Source organism: Rhinopithecus bieti, unplaced genomic scaffold (assembly GCF_001698545.2).
Source record: "Rhinopithecus bieti isolate Rb0 unplaced genomic scaffold, ASM169854v2 scaffold_15676, whole genome shotgun sequence".
NCBI classification, from domain to species: Eukaryota; Metazoa; Chordata; class Mammalia; order Primates; family Cercopithecidae; genus Rhinopithecus; species Rhinopithecus bieti.
This window is the reverse complement of record NW_016809194.1, coordinates 728544-755264: the sequence shown is the minus strand read 5'-3', so window position 1 is coordinate 755264 and position 26721 is coordinate 728544. Positions and strand designations below refer to the sequence as shown.

Genomic DNA, 26721 nt, shown 5'->3' with positions numbered 1-26721 from the left:
TGAACTTAGTCCTGTGAAAAAAATATCTCTATTATCTTTTGTTTTTGTCTTGGGTATCTTTTAACCAAGCAGTAACTGGTGTTTGAGAACCCATTAAGTTCAAATTTGTATAGCCACATGAGACGTTAGGATTATATAGTTACCTTTTTTTAAATATTGTGGCATTGACCTCACAATTTTAAATAAGGACCAAAAGGAAATTTTAAAATCTATTTTAAAATATTGTTATACAGCTTCTTTAATGGTGACTTTTTAAATAGCTTATTAAAATTGGTTGATATGATTGTTTTTCTCAAACTAAATTATACACTTTTTTGTTTCACAATATTTCTTACTGATCTAGGAATGTGTGTCTGGGGTTGGAAGATCTGCAGTATGTTTTCATGATTTCTTCACATGAGCTTTTCATTACATTGTTGAAAGATGAAGAACGAAAGCTACTTGTTGATCAGATGAGGAAGAGATCCCCTAGAGTAAATCTGTGCATTAAACCTGTAACTTCATTTTATGATATCCCAGGTTAGCTCTCTAGTCTGCCAGCCAAAATATTGGCATGTTTTGCCCCTCTATTCAAATTAACATTGAAATATATTTGAGGATTCTCTCTTATTTGTTTTAATTAACACTTGTGTTGGTAATTAATAGAAATTCACCTGTCTTCCATATCAGATTTCTGTATAAGCAGCTATGCTCTGGAGCTCTGCCAAGCCAATGATTAGTGCAGATTCAGGCCTAGATACATAAAAGATTTTAGCTGGGGAAACAGAGCAAGGTAACACTGCTGCCAATATGTTCATGGAGGTAAAAAAAAAAAAAGGGTGGGGGAGGGGAGAGGAGTGGTGAGAGATGCTGGGACCAAAAAGACGACAGACTTTCGTGCATGTCAGTCTGTATCACTGCTAGTATCTGCTGACTGAACATTTTTGTCAGTATTGCCATTTTGCCTTATTTATTTTATTTTTTTCCCCATTTTTGCCCTTATAAATATAAGTAGAAAATACAATGCTAGTTTTAAATAAGAAACATACACTTCAACATTTAATATAGATGAGAGAGAATTCAGTTGGTTTAACAAAAGCAAAATTTTAGTTTCTTTGACCTTCACTAGATTTAAACTGGTTGAATGTCCAGTTGTAAAGGAAAAGGGTAAGGTTAACACATACAGAAATGCTGGAAATGCATTATTGAAGACTGTGCCTGATAGCTGAGCTGTAATTAGGTATTTTGGTAATCATTTTTGGTTCTCTGGGAAGAGCATGCCCCTTTCTCTCAAAAACCACATGCTTAATGTTTATTACTCAAAATTAACATTTTATATATGCTTTTATTAACACATGATGTTCAAAAGTAGTGTATAAGTAGTGTGTAAGTCTGTGTATAAGTTAATTATTTTCATATATTCCACATAGTTCTTTGCATGAATTAAATATTGATTTTATCTTGTTTATATTTTCATTATCTTTATTTTTAAAATGCATTCATTTATTAAATGTAGATATAGTAAAATTGTGTTAGGTTTTCTATGTGAGGATAAAGTTAATATGTAATTTACACAATGTTGAATCAGTTCTCAAGATGATAGCAGCTTTTAATTTACAGATGTAATACAAAATACATAATTTTAAGTAAATTTTCATTCTCATATGTATATCATTGAATTAAATCATTGAAATATAAATCTTTTTTTAGCTTCAGCAAGTGTCAACATTGGTCAGTTAGAGCATCAACTGATATTGTCAGTGGATCCTTGGAGGATTAGACAAATTTTGATTGAATTACATGGTATGACTTCAGAGCGCCAATTCTGGACAGTGTCTAATAAGGTAAACCCTATGTCAAGAACAAATAAGAAAATTGCTGTTGTTTTCTGAGATAATTTAATAGAAAAGCTGTTCCCTAACCTTTTTGATAATAAGGACCTCTTTTACTTAACAGTTGTAAGACCTTCACATGACGATAATTGCATTTTTAACATCCATTGACAGAAAAAATAGGAAATGTCAGAAACAAAAGATACCATTGAATGAATAACATCTAAAATCAGTTTTCCATTTGTTGACAAAATATATGCATTTTATTTCATTTATTTATTTTTTGAGACGGAATCTCACTCTGTTGCTCAGGCTGGAGTGCAGTGATATGATCTTGGTTCACTGCAACCTCTGTCTCCCAGATTCAAGTGATTCTCCTGCCTCAGCCTCCCAGGTAGCTGGGATTACAGGCATCTGTCACCGTGCCTGGCTAATTTTTGTATTTTTAGTAGAGATGGGGTTTCACCATGTTGGCTAGGATGGTCTTGAATTCCTGACCACAAGTGATCTACCTGCCTCTGCCTCCCCAAGTGTTGGGATTACAGGTGTGAGCCACCACGCCCGGCTGCATTTTAAATATAGTTGTAAATATATGTAACTGGTATATTATTTATGCATTCTGTAGCATAATACTTCATTATGGAGCATTTTTGGCTTTAAATGTTCCTTTAAAAATTCCCAGCTAATACATTTACCTGTTTCTGAGTTTATCTATTAGAAATTTTTCCTGCATGGAAAGTGCAAATGAAAATAGCTTTTAAAATGCCATGTCAGTGGAATGTAGCTTAGAGATACAAGGGAAGTAATCTACAGATACAGTAGAAATTAAAGCAATATCGTAATGCTCCTGATTAACTACGTACTTACTCTTCCTCTGCTGAAGATATAGTAAAAAGGCAGCCAGAAATGTATGGGTTTTTTTTTTTGGGGGGGACGGAGTTTCATTATTGTTGCCCAGGTTGGAGTGCAGTGGTGCGATCTTGGCACACTGCAACCTCTGCCTCCTGGGTTCAAGCAATTCTCCTGCCTCAGCCTCCCGAGTAGCTGGGATTACAGGCTTGCCCCACCACACCTGACTAATTTTGTATTTTTAGTAGAGACAGGTTTCTCCATGTTGTTCTCCATGTTGGTCAGGCTGGTCTCAAACTCCTGACCGCCTGACCTCAGGTGATCCGCCTGCCTCAGCCTCCCAAAGTGCTGGGATTATAGGTATGAGCCACTGAGCCTGACCTGTATTTTTTAAAATTGGGTTTAAACATACAAGTAGCGTGAAAAGAAAAAAATTGCTCTAAAAATTAGTTGAGTTTTTTTTTTAGTATTGATGCTATTTGTTAGTGTGAATTTTTAAGATGAAGGCCAGGTGCAGTGGCTCATGCCTGTAATCCCAGCACTTTGGGGAGCTGAGGTGGGTGGATCACTTGAGGCCAGGAGTTAAAGACCAGCCTAGCGAACATAGCAAAACCCCGTCTCTACTAAAAATACAAAAATTAGCCGGGCATGGTGGCATGCACCTGTATTTCCAGCTACTTGGGAGGATGAGGCAGGAGAATCACTCAAACCTGGGAGACAGAGGTTGCAGTGAGCAGAGATCACGCCACTGCACTCCAGCCTGGGTGATGGAGCAAGACTATCTCAAAAATCAAAAACCAAAAATTTTAAAGATGAACAAGTATAGCATAATAGTTATGATAGGGGATTCTGGGACTAACTGCCTGCTTGAGCTTGAATGCCAGCTCATACTTAAATAGCCGTATAATCTTGAACAAGTTATTTAACTTCTTTGTGTTGCAGTTTTCTCATTTGCAAAATGACAGTAGTAGCATAATAGTACTTACCTTGGTATTGTTGTGAGGATTACCTGAATTAATATATATAAAACTCCTAGTCTTTGTCTTTTTTTCCTAATAGTAATCCCAATCCATTATTTATTACTTGTTGATTGTAGTGAATGTGTTCATTTTCATTAGTGTTATATTATGGCTGTGATTTTCCTTTCTCTTTAAGAGACAACCTGTGAATTATTTTTTTTAATGCGATTGAAGATTATTGAAAGATTCTTATCTAGATTTGGCTTTCTCTGCGTGTGTGTGTGTGTATATATATATATGTATGTATGTATTTTTTGTTTCTTTTAGTGGGAAGTACCTTCTGTCTATAGTGGTGTTATCCTGGGAATTAAAGACAATTTAACAAGAGATTTGGTTTATATTCTTATGGCCAAAGGTTTGCACTGCAGTACTGTTAAGGTGAGTAAAAGTGTGTATCAAACACTTGTTAAGAATATGCTTTATGGCCAGGTGCCGTGGCTCACACCTATGATCCCAGCACTTTGGGAGACTGAGGTGGGCAGATCGACTGAGGTCAGGACCAGCCTGGCCAACATGTTGAAACCTTATTTCTACTAAAAATACAAAAATTAGCCGGGTGCCTGTAATCTCAGCTACTCTGGAGTCTGAGGCAGGAGAATCTCATGGGAGGTGGAGGTTGGAGTGAGCTGAGATTGCATCACTGCACTCCAACCTGGGTGACAGAGTGATAGTCTATCTCAAAAAAAAAAAAAAAAAAAAAAAAAGCTTTACTAATTTTAGCAGGAAGTCAGGAACCAGAACTTACCTTTTCCTAATCTTTAAAATCACAATCATAGGCTTAAAAGAATATTTGAAAAGGCATTTTGGTTTGTTCTCTTTCCTTTACTGTTATAGTTATACTAAAATGGTCTTGATCAAACGAATACTGCTCTGTGCCTTTTTAAAAGTTTAGAGAATATGCAAATATATTATTTGTATTCTTTAGGATTCAGCTAGTAAAGATTGTGTACCAAGATTAAAAAACAAAATTTTTAAAAATTACTTTTGTAGTATATTTTACATGAGTTTGTAGCCTGGGATGTTGAGACTTAAGTGTAATGTTAAATCATATAAGACAGTGCAGTTGCGTGAGTGATCATACACTGAGTTCTTTAGGAAGGTTAAAGACAGCATCTGGAATGCAGAAATGAACTAAAATTGAGGCTTAAATAAGTTAACTACGTCCCCACACCAGCAGCATCTGTGACATTTGGAAACTTTTTGTTTGAGACAGGATGTTGTTTTGTTGCCCAGACCAGGTGCAGTGGCATGATCACGGCTCACTGCAGCCTGGACTTCCTTGGCTCAAGCAATCCTCCCACCTCAGCCCCCTAAGTAGCTGAGACCACAGGCATGTGCCACCATGCCCAGCTTATTTGAAAGAATTTTTTTTTTTTTTTTTTTGCAGAGGCAGTGTCTCCTTATATTGCCCAGGCTGACCTTGAACTCCTGGGCTCAAACAATCCTTCCATATCAGCCTCCCAAAGTGCTGACATTACAGGCATGAACCACTGCACGTGGCTGGAACTTGCTGGAATAAAAATTTGGGGGTCCCATCCTAGACCTAATGAATCAGAAATTCTGGGATGAGGCCCAACATCTTTTTAAATAAGCCCTCAAAGTAATTCTGTTGCATGCTAAAGTTTGAGAACTGCTGCTGTAGACCATCATTGTCCAGTGGAAACATAATGTAGGCCACGTGTGTAATCTATAATTTCATTAAAAAGTGTGATTGATTGAAATGATTTATTTAACTCAATATGTCTACACTATCATTTCAATGTGTAATTGATATAAAAAGTTGAGATGTTTTGTATTCTTTTGAAAATGTATGTGCTAAGTCTTCAAAATCCAGTAAGTGTTTTATACTTACAGAATCTCTCAATTTGGACTAGTCACATTTCACATGCTCAATAGCCACATCTTATCTAGTGGCTGCCATATTGGACAGTGCATCATGAGACAATTGTAAGCCATTGAAAAGTTTTAATAGGAGGAATGTAGTTAGCAGCTTTTCTCCTTCCACACCTAAAATAACGTTTACTGGGCACAGAGACTGTTCTGCAATTTCATATATGTTTATTGTTTCATTTATTCACAAAAACTTTGTGGAAGGTATTATCTCAGTTTTAAAGGTATTAAATTGTCCAATGGCACACAGCTAGTAAGTATCACAAGTGTTAGAAGGGATAGAGAGAAGAGGACATATTAGAGAAATATTTAGGAGATAAAATCTGGAAGCAATTGGTAACTGACTTCATGTGGAAGGCAAGAGGAGAACGAATCGAGCATGATGCTCAGACTTCTGGTTTGAGAGTCAGAGAACCAGTGGCAATGCTAGCAAGTAAGTGTGCAGAAACACATTTTTGCAGGGCAGATTACGAGTTTATTTTTACAATTTTAATTTGAAGCTACAGTTGGAAACAGCCTAAAGCTTGGAGAATGGTCTGGACTGGAGCTACAGATTTGGGAGTTACCAAAGATCACCCAGAGAGAATATAAAGAGCATGAGACCCTCGGGAATGCAATACTAGGTCCAAGAAATAGTGGTGTGATGGGCGTGAGGATCAGACAAATGTAGAAGGTGTTAATACCTAGGGGAAAAGAAAATGTCAAGAAAAGAGCAATACACAGCACCGAGTTGCAGCCCCCTAATTCCTGTAAGATAACAGAAGAGTGTTCAGTAGATTGGACAATTAAAAGATCTTTGGCTTGGCCGGGCGCGGTGGCTCAAGCCTGTAATCCCAGCACTTTGGGAGGTTGAGACGGGCGGATCACGAGGTCAGGAGATCGAGACCATTCTGGCTAACCCGGTGAAACCCCGTCTCTACTAAAAAATACAAAAAACTAGCCGGGTGAGGTGGTGGGCGCCTGTAGTCCCAGCTACTCGGGAGGCTGAGGCAGGAGAATGGCATAAACCCGGGAGGCGGAGCTTGCAGTGAGCTGAGACCCAGCCACTGCACTCCAGCCTGGGCGACAGAGCGAGACTCTGCCTCAAAAAAAAAAGGTCTTTGGCTTGTGAGAGCTATTTCTTTGTAATGATGGGGGTAGAAGCCAGATTATGGGAGTGAATGAAGTATGTGGAGCAATAGAATCTAGTCTTTAGAAACATAAGAGATGCGTAGGAAAGGACTTGGATCATAGCTGATTTATTTCATTTTATTTGTTAGCCAATTTTATAGGCTAGTAGGGTGGTGTACAAAGATTTTGAAATGTGTAACCGTTGAATGGTCTAAGATCTAATTCTGAATATGTTGGATGGAGGAGGGTGCTTGTAATAGAATTTTACACCTGTATAATACAGAAGTCTTTGGTTATTTTATAACTTTTATGAAAGTTGCATAATATAGCAGGTATTTTATATTGTTTACTGGATTTTTTTAAATTACAAAGGTATTAAATATGTATTGGAATAAATCAATAATACAGAGATGAAAATCCTATCGAGCCTTACTCCCTGAGGAAAGCAACGTTAACCATTTGAACTAATCCTTCTCTTTGCTCTGTCATCATAAAGGCACACATTTTTTGGTGCCAAAGGAAAGGTGACCCAGGCTATTCTTTTTCTTTTCATAGGACTTTTCCCATGCTAAACAGCTCTTTGCTGCTTGTTTGGAGTTGGTAACAGAGTTCTCACCAAAGCTTCGTCAGGTCATGCTGAATGAGATGTTGCTTTTGGATATTCATACACATGAAGCTGGGACAGGGCAGGCAGGAGAGAGACCGCCATCCGACCTTATAAGTAGGGTACGAGGCTATCTGGAAATGAGGCTTCCTGGTAAGACTGGTTCACAAAGACAAATTTCAGAAACTCAGTACTTAGATAATTGTGGGGGAAAATTTAAAAGCACATTTATTTGAATTTGTAATCATCTTTTTTTTTTTTTGAGACAGAATGTGGCTGTGTTACTCAGGCTGGAGTGTAATGGTGAGATCTCGGCCCACTGCAATCTCTGCCTTTTGGGTTAAAGTGACTCTCCTGCCTCAGCCTCCTGAGTTGCTGGGATTTCAGGAACCCGCCATCATGCCCGGCTAATTTTTGTATTTTTGTAGAGATGGGGTTTCACCATGTTGGCCAGGCTGGTTTTGAACTCCTGACCTCAGGTGATCCACCCTTCTCGCCCCCACAAAGTGGTGGGATTAGAGGCATGAATCACCACACCCAGCTGAGTTTTTTTCGTCTTTGGAAAAAGTTATTTCACTCCTAAAACAGAATTTGGGTTTGGTGTTCACTTGAGAACATTGGGAAAAATGAAGGAAACTGTTCGTTTCTGGGTTTCTGTGACAAGGTACCACAAACTGGGTAACTTAAAACAGTGGAAATATATTATCTCCCAGTTCTGGAGGCCGGATGTCTGAAGTCAGGGTGTCTGCAGGGCTGTGCTGCCCGGAAAGGCTCCAGGAAAGACTCTTTCCTTGTATCTTCCTAGCTTCTGGTGGCCCAGCAATCTTTGGTTTGTGGCTGCATTGCTCAGTCTCTGCTGCTGTCTTCACATGGCCTTCTCCCTGTGTATGTCCATGTTCTCTTATAAGGACACCAGTCATTGGATCCAGGTTCAGCCCTAACCCAGCTGACTTGATCATAGCTAATTACATCTGCAAAGACTATTTCCAAATAAGGTCACATTCTCAGGTTCCAGGTACACATGAATTTTAGGGGATGCTTCTACACACTAGAGAAACTATATTGCAATTTTCAAGTGTTTGAAAGAAACAAAATGTCCTTTCGTATACAGATTGAAGTTTTATTTCCTCATTACAGCCATAAAATGCGTTCACACTGATTGCCAGTGGGCTAGAAATTCACTGGTGGCTACTTTAGGAACACATCTTGAGTGTTAGATTCTAATTGTAAATATCTTACTATGAAAAGGGGCTTACCATATAAATGATCATCTGTGACACATATAAATCTTTCTTAGTTAAAGCAGTTTCTTATTTTTCTGCTTTAGGAGTATTTAGAGCAATTAAATCATACTGTACACATTTAATAGTATAAACAGTGGAATTGCATTATAAAGGAAGGTGATAGTAATGTGTCAGAACAGAAGCAAGTGCTACCATCTTGAGTCCTATGGGGTTAACTTAATTTCTAATTAAAGTCTAGTTTCCAGCAGGGGCATGCAGTGATAGATCACAACTTTTTAGTACCGTATAGAGAGAATGCCCTTGAGCTTTAACACGTCAGTGCTCTTAAATATTGTAATGTCTTCATGAGAATTGATCTAATAATATGCTGGCACTAAAGGACACATGCTGCTGTATACATGTTTACTTTTTAAAAGTGGGAGGTAGGTTTTCCATGCATGGTTTTTCTGAAATGAGACAGAATGTTTAAACCCTAAAGTTTGTTGAGTGCTAACTACGTGTCAGGCATTGTTCTAAGCTTCAGGTGCATAACTCATTTAGTCCTCATAGCAGCTCTGTGAAGTAGCTGCTGTTTCCTTATCCCAATTTTGTAACTAAGAAACCGAGGTGCAGAGAGGTTGAGGAATTTGCCCACAGTCACACAGGAAGAGACAGAACTATGACTTTACTCCATCAGCCCAACTTCGAAGCCTGTGCTTTTACTCTTTGAAATGGGTGAAAGTTCCTTTAAATTATTAGTCTCTTTGTACTACCTTTTTGGCTTATCAGTTTGTAATTCACATCCCTTTTTTGGGGATAGGGAGGGTAAAGGACTGATAGATCTGCATATAATTTTTGTAAACTCCTAACTTACTAAATGTTCAGCAACTTGTCCTATAGCTTGTGCTTATAAACAGTATTTAAAATAAGGAGGCTGGGTGTGGTGGCTCATGCCTGTAATCCCAGCACTTTGGGAGGCCGAAGCAGGCAGATCACTGGAGTTCAGGAGTTCAAAACCGGCCTGGGCAACATATGAGACCCCATCTCTACAAAAATGCAAAAATTAGCCAGGTATGGTGGCATTAGCCAGGTGTGGTGGGACTTGTGATCCCAGCTACTTGGGGAGGTTGAGGTGGAAGGATCACTTGAGCCTGGGAGCTCAAGGCTGCAGTGAGCCGTGATCACACCATTGCACTCCATTCTGGTGACAGAGTGAGACCCTGTCTCTACAAAATTTTGTTTGTTTTTTGAGACAAGGTCTCACTCTGTTGCCCAGGCTGGACTTGAACTCCTGGTCTCAAGTGATCCTCCTGCCTTGGCCTCCCAAAGTGTTGGGATTACAGGTGTCAGCCACCATACCCAGCCTGTTTTTTTATTCAGTTGAAATCTGAGCAAGTATTTGCTTTGTTCTTAATGTTGTGATGGTAATTCCAACTGTTTTCCTCTTTGCTTTTTAGATATTCCTCTTCGTCAAGTTATAGCTGAGGAATGTGTTGCCTTTATGTTAAACTGGAGGGAAAGTGAATACCTTACACTCCAAGTTCCTGCATTTTTGCTTCAGAGTAATCCATATGTTAAGGTAATTAATGTTTAAATAAAAGGATTGTGAGGATAGTATTATACTTGTTTCTTTAACTTTATACTAGTTTGGGAACTTGTCTAATTTCTGTGATACAAATGATTGGACAAATGCTTGTTGATTTGTAGTTAAAGGATAGTTTTTGGTAATTCACTTGACCTTGTTCTAATATTTCTTTCTAATGCCCTATAATTCATGAGCATGTAGTCACAGATTATTTAGTTAACAGATGACACGTTGGTGTAATCCTAAGATAATGAGAGATTGACTTTCTTTGCTTTGGTTGCTATAATCACACTCTAGAACTGATGGAGTCCGTCAGGGATGCACTTCTCCTTGTTTCCATTTGAACACTTTATTCTTCTTTAGAATTTTACCCTTCTAAGTTTGCTATCTCTGAATCTCTAACAGGTTTGCTATTAGTAATTATTTCCCTAATAAAAGAATTTATTCAGTAAATTGGTAGTAAGTTGTTTATTTTGTTGTCTTAATTATATCCTTTGCAACCTAAAATGCTTCTGAGTACAGAAAATATCAAAACTAATGAGAAACTGGAGGCTTTTTCTAAGATTATATCTTTCATGTGTTAATATTATACACACTGAATAAGTAGTAGGTTTTTCTCACTTTCTGATGTTACAGTTTAAAAAAACAAAGGAGGCCAGGCACAGTGGCTTATGCCTGTAATCCCAGCACTTTGGGAGGCCAAGGTGTGTGGATCACAAGGTCAGGAGTTTGAGACCAGCCTGGCCAATATGGTGAAACCCTGTCTCTACTAAAAATACAAAAATTAGCCGGGCATGGTGGCGGACACCTGTAGTCCTAGCTACTCAGGAGGCTGAGGCAGGAGAATCGCTTGAACCCGGGAGGCAGAGGTTGCAGTGAGCCCAGATCGCGCCATTGCACTCCAGCCTGGGCAACAAGAGCAAAACTGCATCTCAAAAAAAACACCAAGAAACAAAGCGAAACATGTAGTGATTTAACATTGTAAGTCCCACTCTCCTTTTTAGGTATATTTGGTCCTTCAGATTTTCTCATTATTTTTATTTGTTCCTATTACCTTTTGTTATTCTTCCTTGTTTGTCCCAACTTGTCTTTAGTAATACAAAATCCTTTAAATCTGTGTTTATCTGGGAACTCCTGTAGAACTGTACCACTTTGTAACATTTGTGTTTGGTTACTTGTTTCTTCCTTCATATTTCATGTATGTCCTTTTAAAAACTGAGCTCATTTCATTTTAACCCTTTGAGGATTTATTGAGAGTTTATTGATTTTTTTTCAGTTTCCCCCCTTTTTGTCATCTTTACACTTGCTCATGAAAATTGCCATACTTGAATTATCCCTTTCTTTGAAATTTCAGACATTGAATCATATCTGTCTCTTCTTTTTTTGGAGACTGAGTCTCCCTCTGTCGCCCAGGCTGGAGTGCATTGGCACCAGCTCGGCTCACTGCAACCTCCACCTCCCAGTTTCAACCCATTCTTGTGCCTCAGCTTACCAAGTAGCTGGGATTACAGGCATGCACCACCACACCCGGGTAATTTTTTTTTGTTTTGTATTTTTAATAGAGACGGGTTTCGCCACAGCTGGTCTCGAACTCCTGACCTCAGGTGATCCATCTGCCTGGGCCTCCCAAAGTGCTGGGATTACAGGCATAAGCCACCGCACCCAGCCTGAATCATTTCTGTCTCTTTAGTGAACTTTCTGGAATGTGAGTTCTTAATATCTTGCGTACTTGTCTCATTATGCCCAACAGTCTTTTCTTAGCCTTTAAGAAAATCAGATGAGGGAACCATTTTGTTCCAAGGTTACTATCATTTACACTTAGAATCGTAGCTTGTCACTGAGTGCAAAGACAGTAGAGTAACTCTTCTCTTTACCTCTGGCAGTGACTTCTGTGGAGCTGTGCACCAGGAGAGATAGGCATGTGTTTGTGTAATGAATGCTCGAGGGTCTGCAATGTGTAAGGACACAGGAAATTGTTTTGTTGGTTGCCTAACTCTGGGAGAGGCTGTCTCACTGCTTCCTGCAGTTCCCCTGATCTGGTCCAAAAGCAGGAAGGATGTGTGGTGACTTTGCGAAAGAATTGTCACTTAGGTGTCTCCTCATGTGTCATCTGGTGGTTAGGGTTTTGTGTGCCACCTTCCATACATAATTGCCCTCTCACTGCCTTGTTAATGTCAAGGAAAAAGGAATTAGAGAAAGTTTACAATGAGGGATGGTGTTTTGAAAAAAAATATAATCTGAATCAGTGTCCACACTTCCAGTTTGGTGTGGAATACACCACACACACACACACGCACACACGTGTAGGAAAAGGTCTGAAAGGATATTAACAGCCATTATCTCTGGATAATGGGGTATTAGTGATTTTAGTGTTTTCTATTCTGTTATATATTTTCCTACTCATGTATTATGTAACACAAATAGGCACAGAAAATTCTTAAGCATGTGACTAAAATGCACCCTTTTGAAATAATGTAAAACTGTCTAGTCTGCCCCTTAGATCAGAGTGAGTGGTAGTGTCACATAATGGAAAGGGCACAGGTTTATAGGCACTCGGATGATAAGAGCCTAGGTGGTAGTAGTAGGGGTTGACAGCCACAGTGGTCCTAGTGTAGGCTAAAACCTTAGGTTGTTCATGTGGCCTACCACCCTCTTAAGGTGTGCGTGCTTCTCCTCCTCCAGATGCAGCTCACCTGCCCCTTGGTGTTCTAGCCCTGTGCTGGCAGCACCAGCATGCCCACGCCATGTTTCCATTTTGCACCTGTGCACATGCTGTTTGTCATCTTAGCCAGGATGTCCTTCCCAGCTTTGCCTGTTTGTGTGATTTCTTCGATGCTTTCCCATATTCTTTTCTCTGTAAATGAGTAAATCACTTCGTCTTCTTGCTTCCTTTGTACTGTTGTACTGTTGACTGTTTCTTTTGTTGTGTTTATGCTGAATAATAAATTATTTATCCACTTATCTTCTCTATAAGACAATGAACTACTTCAGGGCAGTTAATTTTTATGTTGTGCTTTTCATGATGCCCACCACATAGTCGGTGCTCAAGAATGTTTGTGGAATTCAGTTGATTTGGGGCCTAAGACCTCTGAACATTTTAAAAATGTAATTTATGTAATAAATTCAGTGACCTAAAGCATATGATCCCTGACAACAGAAGATGAATTTGAGCTAAGAGCACCGGTAGCCTTGGCGTTACACTGCAGTGAATAGCTGCATGTATCATGATTCCATTTGTCAGAGGCGAGTATTTTAGGTGAGCATGCAGGATGAAATATCCTACTAGGCCATTGTTCCATATCCATTCACCTGGTATAGGTAGGGTTTTTATGTTATTCTTACGAGCTTTGGAAAGCCACAGTACTCTTGTTAATTTTCTTAGACATGATCACAGAGTTGTGGTTATGGAGAAGAATGTCCTTGTCCTTAGAAGATGTATATGGAAGTATTTAGGGATGAAATATTGTGTCTAACTTAGTTTAATATGGTTTAACAAAACAATTTATGTAGATATATAAAGCAAACATGGCAGAATAGTCACAATGTGTCAGGTATTTATTGAATTTTTTTTTTTTTATTTTTCTGTTTGAAATTTTTCATAACAGAAAATGTAGAGAAAACCACCAATTTTGTCTTTGTCGCAATCTTGCTGCCACCTTAAAAAAGCTGCCTTAAGCAGTAGGGACACCTAGAAAATTTTCTAGGTCCATTTTAAATAGAAACAAGGGTTTCCTGATGGATTTGAAATTATCCTTGTTACTGCACCCTCTACAAGAGCCACGGAGTATAAAAGTTAATATGAACAAGAATAACGGGTCCCAATTCTGAATTTGGCCAGGTGGCATGGCTCACGCCTGTGATCTCAACACTTTGGGAGGCCGAAGTGGATGGATCACTTGAGGCCAGAAGTTTGAGACCAGCCTGGCCAACATGGTGAAACCCCGTCTCTACTAAAAATACAGAAATTAGCTGGGCATGATGGCACATTCCTGTAATTCCAGCTACTCGGGAGGCTGAGGCACAAGAGTCGTTTGAGCCTAGGAGGCGGAGGTTGCAGTGAGCCAAGATCATGCTACTGCACTCCAGCCTGGGTGCAGAGCAAGACCCTGCCTCCAAAAAAAAAAAAAAAAAAAGAAATTCTGAATTTATTGTAAGTTAGTGTTTCTCTGTCTTTTGTTTTTAGCTTTTCCACTCATTATTTCTGGGTGCTCCCTACGTCTTAGGTGCTTGAGGCTGCATTTATTCACACCAGTCACTTTATATAACCTGTCCTGCCTTAATTCTACCTCCTCAGATGAGCAGTAGCTCCATTCCCAGTTGCTACCAATTTTCTTAGAGAAAAATTGCTTTAAATCTGTATCCCTTAATTCCACCAACTTCAGTTTCCTTATTTTTTTCCTTATTTTTTTCATTGAAACAATTTTTTTTTTTAGTGGTTAGAAGTTGTATGTGTGCGTATGTGTGCAAGGGAGAGAGTAAAATCTAAGCAGTATTTTAATCTCAACCCCTGGGCTTTTACTACAGTTAACATCTAGGTGTATGCCTTCCATTACACAATTTTTTCCCGATGTAACGTGGGATAATACTATGTGTATTTAGCATCTCGGTTTTTTTTCCACTTAATAAATCACCTATCTCTTTGCATTGTCTCATTTTCATTTTCACTAGACTATAATTGTTCAGAGACAAAGTTTGTATGCTCGAACCAGAGGATCTTTCTCAGATTCAGATCTGTCAGTAGACAATGAGCCCTAAATTCCTCAAAGGTCGTACACAATGCACAGCATAAAATAACTGTGCTTAGTATGTTTGGGCAGTCATTCCATCTTTCCTCCAGTGTGCCTTGATAATAGAACTAATGTGCATGACATTACAGATTATCTTTTGTGTGTTTTGTTTTTCATGTTATAGCTTGGACAGCTTTTAGCAGCTACATGCAAAGAACTTCCAGGCCCTAAAGAAAGTAGACGGACTGCCAAAGACCTTTGGGAAGTTGTTGTTCAAATCTGTAGTGTGTCCAGTCAGCACAAACGAGGAAATGATGGCAGAGTTAGTCTAATAAAGCAGAGGGAATCTACGTTAGGTATCATGTATCGGTATGTATTGGTATGTTTCTGTCAGTTGTGTTCAAGTTCTTAATAATTATCCTGTTTATACTATTGACCTATTAAAGGTTGATTTCAAGAACATCAGCTTTTATTGTGTATATCATAAAGTTGGACAATCTTACGAGTTCTGCAGTACTCATCTGTGATGAACTTGTCTGCCTTGGCCACCTTTGGAAGTATCTTCTGTTCATATGTCATTTTAAGAAACTATTAATCATTTAATCAACTGGAATTAAAAATCAGTAGTGTTTAAGGTTGGATAGTATTGAAGACTTCACATGTGATTAAAACAGGGAAGAAATGTTATTAGGTTAGTATGACGATAGAATATTACATTCCTTTTCATACTTGCCGAATTGGAGCATTTAGAATAATCCTTCATCTGTAATTTACTTTCTTGATTTTATTTTTAATTTCTGATATTTAATGTGTATTCAAAAATTTTTGTTTTGTAGGAGCGAACTGCTTTCTTTTATCAAAAAATTACGAGTAAGTTTTATTAAAAATTGCTCTAATTACTATTGCTGGTTATTGTAGACTATTGGGTACTTCAAATACTGATTAAATTATTGTTTGTTTTTTAATTTAAATTTTTTTTTAAGAGACAGGGTCTTGATCTGTCACCCAAGCTGGAGTGCCGAGGTGTGATCATAACTCACTGCATCTTCTAACTCTTGAGGTTAAGCAGTCGTTCCGCCTCAGCTTTCTGAGGAACTGGGACTACAGGCACATGTCACCATGCCCAGCTCACTTTTTGTAGAGATGAAGTCTCCCCTTGTTGCCCAGGCTAGTTTCTAACTCCTGGTCTCAAATGATCCTCCCTCCTTGGCCCCTCAAAGTGCTGGCATTACAGGTATTAGCCACCTTGCCTGGCTTCTGCTTAAATTATTAAAGTGGCCTGTTAATGTGCTTTTCTTCAGTGATCATTATTGTTGGGTGGGATAATCTGATTGGAAAAGTTTTTCATTTACTTTACCATGTTTTAGTGAACGGAGCAGGTATTTCTTTAAATTGTAAAAAAGTCTTCATAATAGGGACTAGATGTGTGAAGCCTGGCTTTAATTTTTGCTTAGTAGGATCAATGTCATATTTATTTACTGGACATAACCTAGGTTTCACCCTTTTAACATTATTTGAAGGAATAAAAAGTCACTTAAGAGTTATGTGAGGAGTTGAGCTTGGAGATAGCACCATAAGCCAAACATTTAAATATGCTAATTTTATATAAATTATGTGCTGTGATCCACCCCCCGCCCACATGCGATTAAAATAAAATTGATTTTAGTGTGCTAAAGCACATGCTAAAACAGATGCTAAATTTTAAAAAGGCAAGGGTCTTTTAAATTGCTTGATGTCTGTGAGGTTGACAGGAGAAAAATAAATATACACACACACTGTTTAAGGATTCTGTGTTTTCTTTCTCATAGGAACCACTGGTTTTGACTATTATTTTATCACTCTTTGTGAAACTTCACAATGTTCGGGTAAGTATTTCATAATTTCATTTAAAAAATTTGAAAGAAATTTCTTTGTAAATCACACCTTTTTTCTTTTTAAAGGAGGACATTGTGAATGATATTACAGCTGAACACATTTCTATTTGGCCATCTTCCATTCCCAAGTAAGTAGTGGTATAGCTTATATTTTATTAAATGAGTTATGTATTTGGAAACCATTCTGACTAGCAAAGATACCTTTAGATAATTTTATTAAAGGACCAGAAATCTGCTAAGATTCTACAGTCTTTGTGTTTCTCTATTTCATAATTATCTTCCTATAGATTGTGGATAAGGCATAACTTTTTTTTTTTTGAGGCGGAGTCTCACTCAGTTGCCCAGGCTGGAATGCAGTGATAACAATTTCTGCTCACTGCACCCCCCGCCTCCCGGGTTCAAGCGATTCTCATGCCTCAGCCTCCCAAATAGCTGGGATTACAGGTGTCCGCCACCACGCCTGGCTAATTTTTGTATTTTTAGTAGATACGTGGGTTTGCCATGTTGGCCAGGCTGCTCTCAAACTCCTGATCTCAAGTGATGCACCTACCTCAGCCTCCCAAAGTGCTGGGATTACAGGCAGGAGCTACCACACCCGGCCCAGCATAACTCTTAAGTAGGAGTTAAGATTTATCAGCCTTAGAACAGAAGATAAAGTGGTCCTGATTGTCAGTAGAATTTGAAAATTGGGGCCAATGAAAGAATGACTTTCTATCAGGTTTCCAGCATCTTATTTCTTTTTTTTTTTTTTGAGACGGAGTCTCGCTCTGTCGCCCGGGCTGGAGTGCAGTGGCTGGATCTCAGCTCACTGCAAGCTCCGCCTCCCAGGTTTACGCCATTCTCCTGCCTCAGCCTCCCGAGTAGCTGGGACTACTGGCGCCCGCCACGTCGCCCGGCTAGTTTTTTGTATTTTTTAGTAGAGACGGGGTTTCACTGTGTTAGCCAGGATGGTCTCGATCTCCTGACCTCGTGATCCGCCCGTCTCAAACTCCCAAAGTGCTGGGATTACAGGCTTGAGCCACCGCGCCCGGCCTAGCATCTTACTTCTTTTACAAGTATCCATTTGAAAGTGATTTGTTTTTTCATAATTTTTTTGTATGTCTCATCTAATGCTGCAGTTATCAAAAAGTCTCCCAATCTCTTTTAGTTGCTGTAGGAACTATGCTAAACTTCTTTAATTACTTTGAGAAATATTCCCTTTTGCATGCGTTACCTAAGAATCACAGTAAGATGATGGGGACATTTTTTAGGGAAGGAAAAAGTGTTCATTTACTTGAAGGAATCATTTACATTTTTCTTTTCCCACACATAGCAACTTCTCATATAGGGGAATCCACTTGTTTCCTCCCAAGTGTTTTTCCTCCCTGCCTTCCCTCTCACTCTTCTTACTTTGTGCTTGTCCAAGCCTTGTGTTATTACTCTTAGTGGTATCTTTGAGGAAGAAAATATTTCAGTGCATAGGCAAGCTGATAATAGAATAACAGTAAAGAATTTGTTTCCATCTCAATCTTAGAGATTGGAAAAGCTCCCTTGTCTTGTCCAGGGATTTGGAGGGTCAGAGCAGGTGAGTGCCCCTGCCTTCCACTTACTGAGGCTTGTTTCCCAAGGGAGCACCATGCTGCATGAAACACATGTGCGTGCTTCACAGCATTTGAACTGCAGAGTCCGTCATGCTGTGTTTCTGATTTTTATATAAAATCTGTTAGATAGCAATCCAAGAATCAGGTAGAAACACTTTTCTTTTTTTTTTTTTTTTTTGAGACATAGTGTTGCTCTGTTGCCCAGGCTGGAGTGCAGTGGCGAGATCTCAGCTCACTGCAACCTACATCTGCCAGGTTCAAGCAATTCTCATGCCTCAGCCTCCCAAGTATCTGAGGTTACAGGTGCACGCCACCACCCCCAGCTATTTATTTTTATATTTTTAGTAGAGATGGGATTTCACCATGTTTCCTGTGCTGGTCTTGAACCCTAGCCTCAAGAGATCTGCCCACCTTGGCCTCCCAGAGCTCTGGGATTATGGGCGTGAGTACCATGCCTGCCAGTTTTGGATTTTTTTTTTTTTTTTTTTTTTTTCTGAGACAAAGTTTCGCTCTTTTTGCCCAGGCTGGAGTACAATGGCGCAATCTCGGCTTACTGCAACTTCTGTCTCCCCGGTTCAAGCGATTCTCCTGCCTCAGCCTCCCGAGTACCTGGGATTACAGTCGTGGGCCACTACGCTTGGCAAATTTTGTATTTTTAGTAGATACAGGGTTTCTCCATGTTGGTCAGGCAGGTCCCAAACTCCTGACCTCAGGTGATCTGTATCCCTCAGCCTCCCAAAGTGCTAGGATTACAGGCATAAGCCACTGTGGCCAGCCCAGTTTTGCATTTTTAATTGGTGGTTGCAGTGGTTGCGTTTTTTTTTTTTTTTTTTGGGGTTTTTTTTTGAGACAGAGTCTCACTCTTGTCACCTAAGCTGGAGTGCAGTGGTATGATCTCGGCTTACTGCAACCTCCACTTTCCGGGTTTGAGCAATTCTCCAGCCTCAGCCTCTTGAGTAGCTGAGACTACAGGCATGTGCCACCACACCTGGCTGATTTTTTTTTTTTTTTTTTTGGGACGGAGTCTTGCTCTGTTGCCCAGGCTGGAGTGCTGTGGCATGATCTCGGCTCAGTGCAACCTCCACCTCACAGGTTCAAGCAATTCTCCTGCCTCAGCCTCCTGAGTAGCTGGGATTACAGGCAGATGCCAGCATACCCAGCTAATTTTTGTATTTTTAGGAGAGATGAGGTTTCACTATGTTGGTCAGGCTGGTCTCGAACTCCTGACCTTGTGATCTGCCCTCCTCGGCCTCCCAAAGTGCTGGGATTACAGGCGTGTGCTACCATGCCCCACCCAATGGTTGTATTTTTTAGCCTCTGTAGTATTACCTCTGTGGCCTAAGTTTAGACTGTAATGATTGATTTCCAGCGTGTTTATAAATGAGGCATAGGAATTGTTTACCCTAGGGGCTATGGGTCAGACATCCGGGGTTTGAGCCCTAGCCTTTTCACTTAGAGGTATATGCCTTCAGTAAGTTGCTTTCTGTGCCATGTTCCCCGTCTCTAAAATAGTAACTGCCTCAGAATTGTGAGGATGAAATAGTACATTTTCTTTTCTTTTTCTTTTTTTCTTTTTTTTAATTTTATTTTTTATTTTTTGTTTTTTTGAGACGGAGTCTTGCTCTGTTACCCAGGCTGGAGCGCAGTAGCATGATCTCGGCTCACTGCAAGCTCCACCTCCTGGGTTCATGCCATTCTCCTGCCTCAGCCTCCCGAGTAGCCGGGACTACAGGTGCCCACCACCACATCTGGCTAATGTTTTGTATTTTTAGTAGAGACGGGATTGCACCGTGTTAGCCAGGATGGCCTTGATCTCCTGACCTTGTGATCTGCCTGCCTCAGCCTCCCAAAGTGCTGGGATTAGAGGCGTGAGCCACCGTGCCCTGCCTGAAATAATACATTTTCTAAGCTAGATATTTAGAATAAAGACTGGTACATAGTAGGCTTAACTATTATCTTCATGATGAAAATACTTTAATATAAATTGACCCAGAGAAAACAAAATATGACTAAATGTTTGACTAGAGAAAAGTATTTCTCCTTAGTGGGAGTTTTTATTGATTCCAAGAATAGTGGAAATGGCACTGGATTGAAGATTACGTTTTTAAAACCAACTATTTGATATATAGAATTCTTAGACTTGTAATATTTTGTAAATGTCTATAAAATTATAAGCCAATTTAACTTATATAACTATTTAAGTTTAAGTAAATAATTGACTATTTGCTAATAATCCCACAATTCATTTTCCACTGTACTGGGCACAGTGGTGAGTTAGGGTAAACTGTAACCCCTCAGGGCAACAGAAGTACCTTGTCTGAATTCACCTTGTAAATGATAGAGCCATGTGTCTGAATCCACAGCTTGTATTCTCTACCCTTGTGCTTTACTGCTCTTAGGAGGTGGTAGCAGTTAGCAGTTTCTTGAGTGCCAGCCTCGCTTTTCTCTTCACAGTTCCATCTTCTGTACCTCAAGGTGTCCACATTTAGCCAGGCTCACAGTACTCTTTTCTTGATTCTTGGGGGCTGCCAAATGCACTGACGTGATATACTTGGACATCCAGCACCTCACCCCATTAGGGCCCCTGAAACATCTCAAGGGGAGTCGGTAACTCTTGCAAGAAGCCTTAAGGTGGATGTAAGGCCACATGGCAACATTGTCAGTGTTGAGTCCTTGATTTTTTTGTGGCTTCTCATAGATAACAGAACTTAAAAATCATTTGGGGGCCAGGTACGGTGACTCAGGCCTGTAATCCCAGCACTTTGGGAGGCTGAGATGAGCAGATTGCCTGAGGCCAGGAATTTGAGACCAGCCTGGCCAACGTGGTGAAACCCCGTCTCTACTAAAAATACCAAAAAAAAAAAAAAAAAAATTAGCGGGGGGGCGGGGGGGGGCCTGTAATCCCAGCTACTCGGGGGGCGGAGGCAGAGGGGTCTCTTGAACCTGGGAGGTGGAGGTTGCAGTGAGCTGAGATCGCGCCACTTCACTCCAACCTGGGCGACAGGGTGAGACTCTAAAAAAAAAAAAAAGAAAAAAAAAAAGAAAAATAATTTGGGGACATTTTATGAGTCTCTTTCGTTGCCCATAAATCGTGCTAAAAGCAAAGGTAAGTGTCTTACTACTTTTATATGCTTTAATCATTTGTAAAAGATGCAAATACNCTGGTGTGCTGGTGGGTGCCTGTAATCCCAGCTACTCAGGAGGCTGAGGCAGAGGAGTCTCTTGAACCTGGGAGGTGGAGGTTGCAGTGAGCTGAGATCGCGCCACTTCACTCCAACCTGGGCGACAGAGTGAGACTCTCAAAAAAAAAAAAAGAAAAAAAAAAAGAAAATAATTTGGGGACATTTTATGAGTCTCTTTCGTTGCCCATAAATCGTGCTAAAAGCAAAGGTAAGTGTCTTACTACTTTTATATGCTTTAATCATTTGTAAAAGATGCAAATACACTTTCTTGGTGCAGCCTTGTCTACCTTTGACATTTTGAAGAAAAGAGAACAAATATCAGATTGTTTTCAACCCCTCATAAAAAGTTAGCCCATCACACTTTCTTAGACTTAGTTGTGTTGATAGTTCTTATAGTACATTTACTCCTAGTATTTAGCATTATATTTATGTTCACCTAAATCTTGGCGGAGTCTTTTTGTTTTTAATAAATGCATGCATGGAATTTAAAGTTGACTTTTAAAATAGAGATTAATGTTATGTGTCTTTCCTTTTAGCCTGCAGTCTGTGGACTTTGAAGCTGTGGCAATCACAGTGAAAGAGCTGGTTCGATATACACTAAGTATAAATCCAAATAACCATTCCTGGTTAATTATCCAGGCAGATATTTACTTTGGTAAGTGAGATGTTTAGTTGCTTTGTGTTTTGTTTTTATAGCACTTTCTGAAGTGAAAGTAAATATATGACCTATTTTATTGCAATACATGTTAAGTTTTCTTGAGATTTACTTTAGTAAATTAAAGTGGTAAAAGTATTTATACTTTTTTTTAGTGTGGAACCTTTGGTTCAGATGCTTTTGATTTTGTGTGGGCTACCTTTATTCTCTTTTTTAAAAAAGTAGTGAATTTTTTTTTTTTTGAGATGGAGTCTTGCTCTATCGCCCAGGCTGGAGTGAAGTGAAGTGGCATAATCTTGACTCACTGCAACCTCCGCCTCCCGGGTTCAAGCGATTCTCCTGCCTCAGCCTCGCAAGTAGCTGGGATTATAGGCACCCACCACCACAACTGGCTAATTTTTGTATTTTTAGTAGATACTGGTTTTTGCTATGTTGGCCAGGCTGGTCTTGAACTCCTCACCTCAGGTGATCCGCCCGCCTCGGCCTCCCACAGTATTAGGATTACAGGCGTGAGTCCCTGTGCCCGGCATGAATTTTTTTAATCTAATAGGTAAAACATCTTTAAGGAGAATGAGGTTTTCTTTTTAAAATGCTGTTTAGAGGTTCTAAACTCTCTCCAGGTACACTTGATCATTATTTTTATTCTTGGAGATAGATCCTAACTCTCCCCATTACCCCTGTGCTAGGTTGTATGTGATAAGGTTTTCCCACTTGGTACGAAACTTTCAGTGCTTCTGTTACTCTACAGATCAAATAAAATTTCTGACTAGAATCATTTCAGAATCTGTGTTTTAGGAGTTGGTTTTTTATTGAGATTTTTTCCTATCGTATTTGTTTCCTAATGAGTTGAATTTTTTAAAGGGAAAGTTCAAGATATGAAGATAAAAGGGATAGTGGGCTGAACACCCATGTATCTACCACCCAGCTACTAATTAACAGTAATTAGCTCATGGCCAGTCTTGTTTCATGTGTGCCCTTTCCCACATCATTCCTCTCTCTGGATTACTTTGACGCAAATGCTGATTTTAATGCTCATTTCCACCCCAGTCCCCAAAAGAAGCTATCAGGTTCTCGATATCTATCAAATTCACGATATCAGCTTGATAGCTGTCAAGTTCTTGATATACCGATTCTGAACTACTTCACAAAATTATAATTTGTTTCTAGTTTGGACATTTGGGAAGTAAAATCTCCAAATACTAAATTCTGTGCTAGGACATTTGGCAAGAAATTTGAACTAACGTTTTATTTCTAGATCTGTGGTTTAATCTGCTTGTGTTAACTTATGAAGTTTCACCTGACTCTTCACAAAGAAAGCCCTGTTTTTCAACTGTTACCTCTAATGCTTTATGTCTGTTTTTCTGTTTCAGCAACAAATCAGTATTCAGCAGCTCTTCACTATTACCTCCAGGCAGGAGCTGTGTGTTCTGACTTCTTTAACAAGGCTGTGCCCCCTGATGTTTATACAGACCAGGTAAATTGTTTTCATGGGCTGGCTGGCTTCTTGCCTACCTGTATATGTTCTTCATGGGCCCCCTTTTGGCTGAACTTACCCATTTCCTTGTAATGATTGTAAGTCCCAGATTCATGACTCTAGAACAGATTGCTCTCCGTATTTTCATTGTCCCTATTTCTAGCACTTATAGCTATCTTGATTCCCCCAAAACACCTCAAATTCAACTTGTCCAAACTGATTTGTATCTTACTTTACCATAAAGTAATAAACTCCTAATACACTCCTAATAAATTCACGTGCCCTTTCAAAAACAAAAAAAAAAACTGCAAAATACCAAACAACCTTTTTTGTTTAACCATCTGAGTTATTCAAGCCCAAACCCTGGCCATCATTTTTTACTTTTTTCTTTACTGATCCGCCTGCCACCATCCAGTTAGCTCTCAAATCATATGGATTCTATCTCCTAAATCCCTTTTTTTCCCTTAATTTCTTTGGTATATATTTAAGATATACAGAATTATGTTTTAATATACACAGTGAAATGATTACTACAGTCAAACAAAGAAACATATCCGTTGCCTTCCGTAGTCACCCATTTTTTGTGATAAGAGCACCTAAAATCTCTCAGCAAATTGTTAGTATACAGTACAGTATAATGAATTCTAGTCCTCATACTGTATATCAGCTTGCTGGACTTACTCTAATTGCAAATTTGTGCCCTTTGAACTACTTCTTCCCATTTCCTCCCCATTCCTGCACCTGGTATCAAATTTTGTCCATTTTTTTTTTTTTGATATGCGTTGCTATTTCCTCCGATGTAGGCTACCAGTATCATAACTTAAATGATATTTTAAAAACACTTATAATGGCTTTTGAAATAAGATTGAACATTTATTAGATTTTTAGTTTTTTTTTTTTTACAGCACTTTTAGGTTCACAGCAAAATTGAATAAAAGGTACAGAGTTCCCATATACCCTGTTCCTCCACACACAGCTTCATGTTTGTGAAGTGGCACATTTGTTACAATCCATGTTAGCTGGTTTTTGAAAATAATGAGAATTTTGCTTTTGTAGGTAATAAAACGAATGATAAAATGTTGTTCTTTGCTGAATTGCCACACACAGGTTAGTTTATAATATTATGAAGTTGTTTTGTTTTTATGTATGTTAGAGTTTATAATAAAGCATTGAACTGGAAATTATATTTATTTTACATATCGAAATCACTTAGGGTATGTAAGAGTTTGGCATATTCTTTAATTTTTTTAATAGTTTATACAATGTCAACTAAAATGAAAGTATGAATTAAAACATTGATCTTTAAACCTCCTAAATGGGAAAAAAGTATTTTCAAGTTTTTAAAGATACTTTAGATTAGAAATGTGCATTAGTCATTAGGGAAATGCAAATCAAAACCATGAGATACCACTTCCTACCCACTGGGATGGCCGTAATCTAAAGACATTTAAAAACAAATGTTGGTGAGGATGTGGGGACACTGGCACCCTCATATGTTGCTGGTGGGAATATAAAATGGTGTAGCATCGAAATGGTGCAGCCTCAGGAAAACAGTTTCCCAGTTCCTCAAAAAGGTAAAGTATTATATGACCCAGCAGTTTCACTCCTAGGTGTATACTCAAAAGAATTGAAAACATATGTCCACAGAAAAAGTTGTACACAAGTGTTCACAGCAGCCTTATTCATAATAGCCAAAAAGTAGAAACAACCCTAATGTCTATCAAATGAATGACTAAACACAATGCAGCATATCCATGCAATGACATATTATTCAGCCATAGAAAGGAATGAGTTACTGTTGCGTGATACAGCATGGCTGAACCTTGAAAGATTATGCTAAGTGAAAGAAGCTAGACACAAAAGGCTACATAGTCTATGATTCCATTCATATGAAATGTTCAGAGTATGGAGACAAAGTAAATTAGTGGTTATCAGAGGCTTGAGGTGAGAGGGAATGGAGAGTGACTGCTAATTAATGGACTTTTTTGAGGGAAGTAGTGAAAATGTTTTGAAATTACATAGTGGTGATGGTTGTACAACTTGGTGAATATACTAAAACGCACCAGATTGGGTACTTTAAGAAGGTAACTATTATGGTTTGTGAATTAAGTCAATAAAAACTATTTTTTAAAGAGATGGACATTATGACCTGAGTGAAATGTTTTCTATGTTAAGCAGACGGGCAGCCTAAATTTTGCCAAAATGAGCATCTATACTTGCCAGCTGTGAAAGGTTTAATTGCACGCTCTGTATGTCCTTGAATGTCATGACACTTTTGCTTGGCAGTTTTCCACCCCCTTCAGTTTTCTGAACTGGCTTTTTGCCAGCTTCTCATTCAAACAGACCTCTAAAAATTTGTGGTTTAGGTCACTGATGAAGAAAATATTGGTCAGACAGACACGTGTATAAAGGTTTTTGAACTTAAAATTGGGTGGAATCCATAAATGAGCTGATTCAATGTGATCTATAAGGCTTCTTAAAGAATATATTCTTCATATAAATAATTCAAGATTACTCTGTAAAACCAAGCTTTCATTACATGAAACCATTTTCAAATCTTTGTTAATGTAGGTGGCCATTTTATGTCAGTTCCTCAGAGAAATTGACTACAAAACAGCATTTAAATCTCTGCAAGAACAAAACAGGTATGAATAATTTTTTTAAAATAATGAGGTCAACATTTTTCTGCTTAAGAAGTAACTGAATTCTCTTTCAGTCACGATGCTATGGACTCCTATTACGACTACATATGGGATGTTACCATTTTGGAATACTTGACTTGTATCCTTTCATCAATGTGTGTGATGTTAGAATGATCCATTTCTATAAGTTAAAGGAATATTTAATATTGTATATTTTCCAAATCAAAACTGAAAATGAGTTGAGATTCTCTCATTATATTTAATACTGTCAGATTTATTTTTCTTAACTGATTCATTAGATCTTCATCATAAAAGAGGAGAAACAGATAAAAGACAAATTGCAGTAAGTTACCTTACGCCTTTCTTCAGTGGTATAGTTCCCAGAATATTAAACAATTGTTAAGATGTGAACCAACAAAAAATAGATTTTGTGTGCCTAGTTACTGCCAGAACTTTATTATCAGTGTTTACGTCATAAAAGATCCTTTTTTGATAA

At 38.8% G+C, this 26721-nt stretch overlaps 1 protein-coding gene across 1 annotated transcript; it reads left to right on the top strand.

Moving 5' to 3' along the window:
* On the top strand, window positions 1-26721 carry INTS8 (integrator complex subunit 8). Its single transcript, XM_017888838.1, has 15 exons — window positions 1-519; window positions 1690-1823; window positions 3947-4057; window positions 7235-7436; window positions 9964-10085; window positions 15003-15187; window positions 15655-15688; window positions 16627-16683; window positions 16759-16820; window positions 21991-22109; window positions 23480-23583; window positions 24640-24690; window positions 26155-26228; window positions 26300-26364; window positions 26525-26721. Exons 1-15 carry the CDS (start codon window positions 384-386, stop codon window positions 26626-26628), a joined length of 1560 nt encoding a protein of 519 aa, XP_017744327.1. The 5' UTR covers window positions 1-383; the 3' UTR covers window positions 26629-26721.

Bases quoted from the DNA above. Each gene is read 5' to 3' on its own strand.
- INTS8 (XM_017888838.1), top strand. From the start codon at position 384: ATGATTTCTTCACATGAGCTTTTCATTACATTGTTGAAAGATGAAGAA. The intron at 10,086-15,002 runs GTAATTAATGTT...TTCATGTTATAG, and splicing joins AGAGTAATCCATATGTTAAG to CTTGGACAGCTTTTAGCAGC. The intron at 16,684-16,758 runs GTAAGTATTTCA...TTCTTTTTAAAG, and splicing joins TGAAACTTCACAATGTTCGG to GAGGACATTGTGAATGATAT.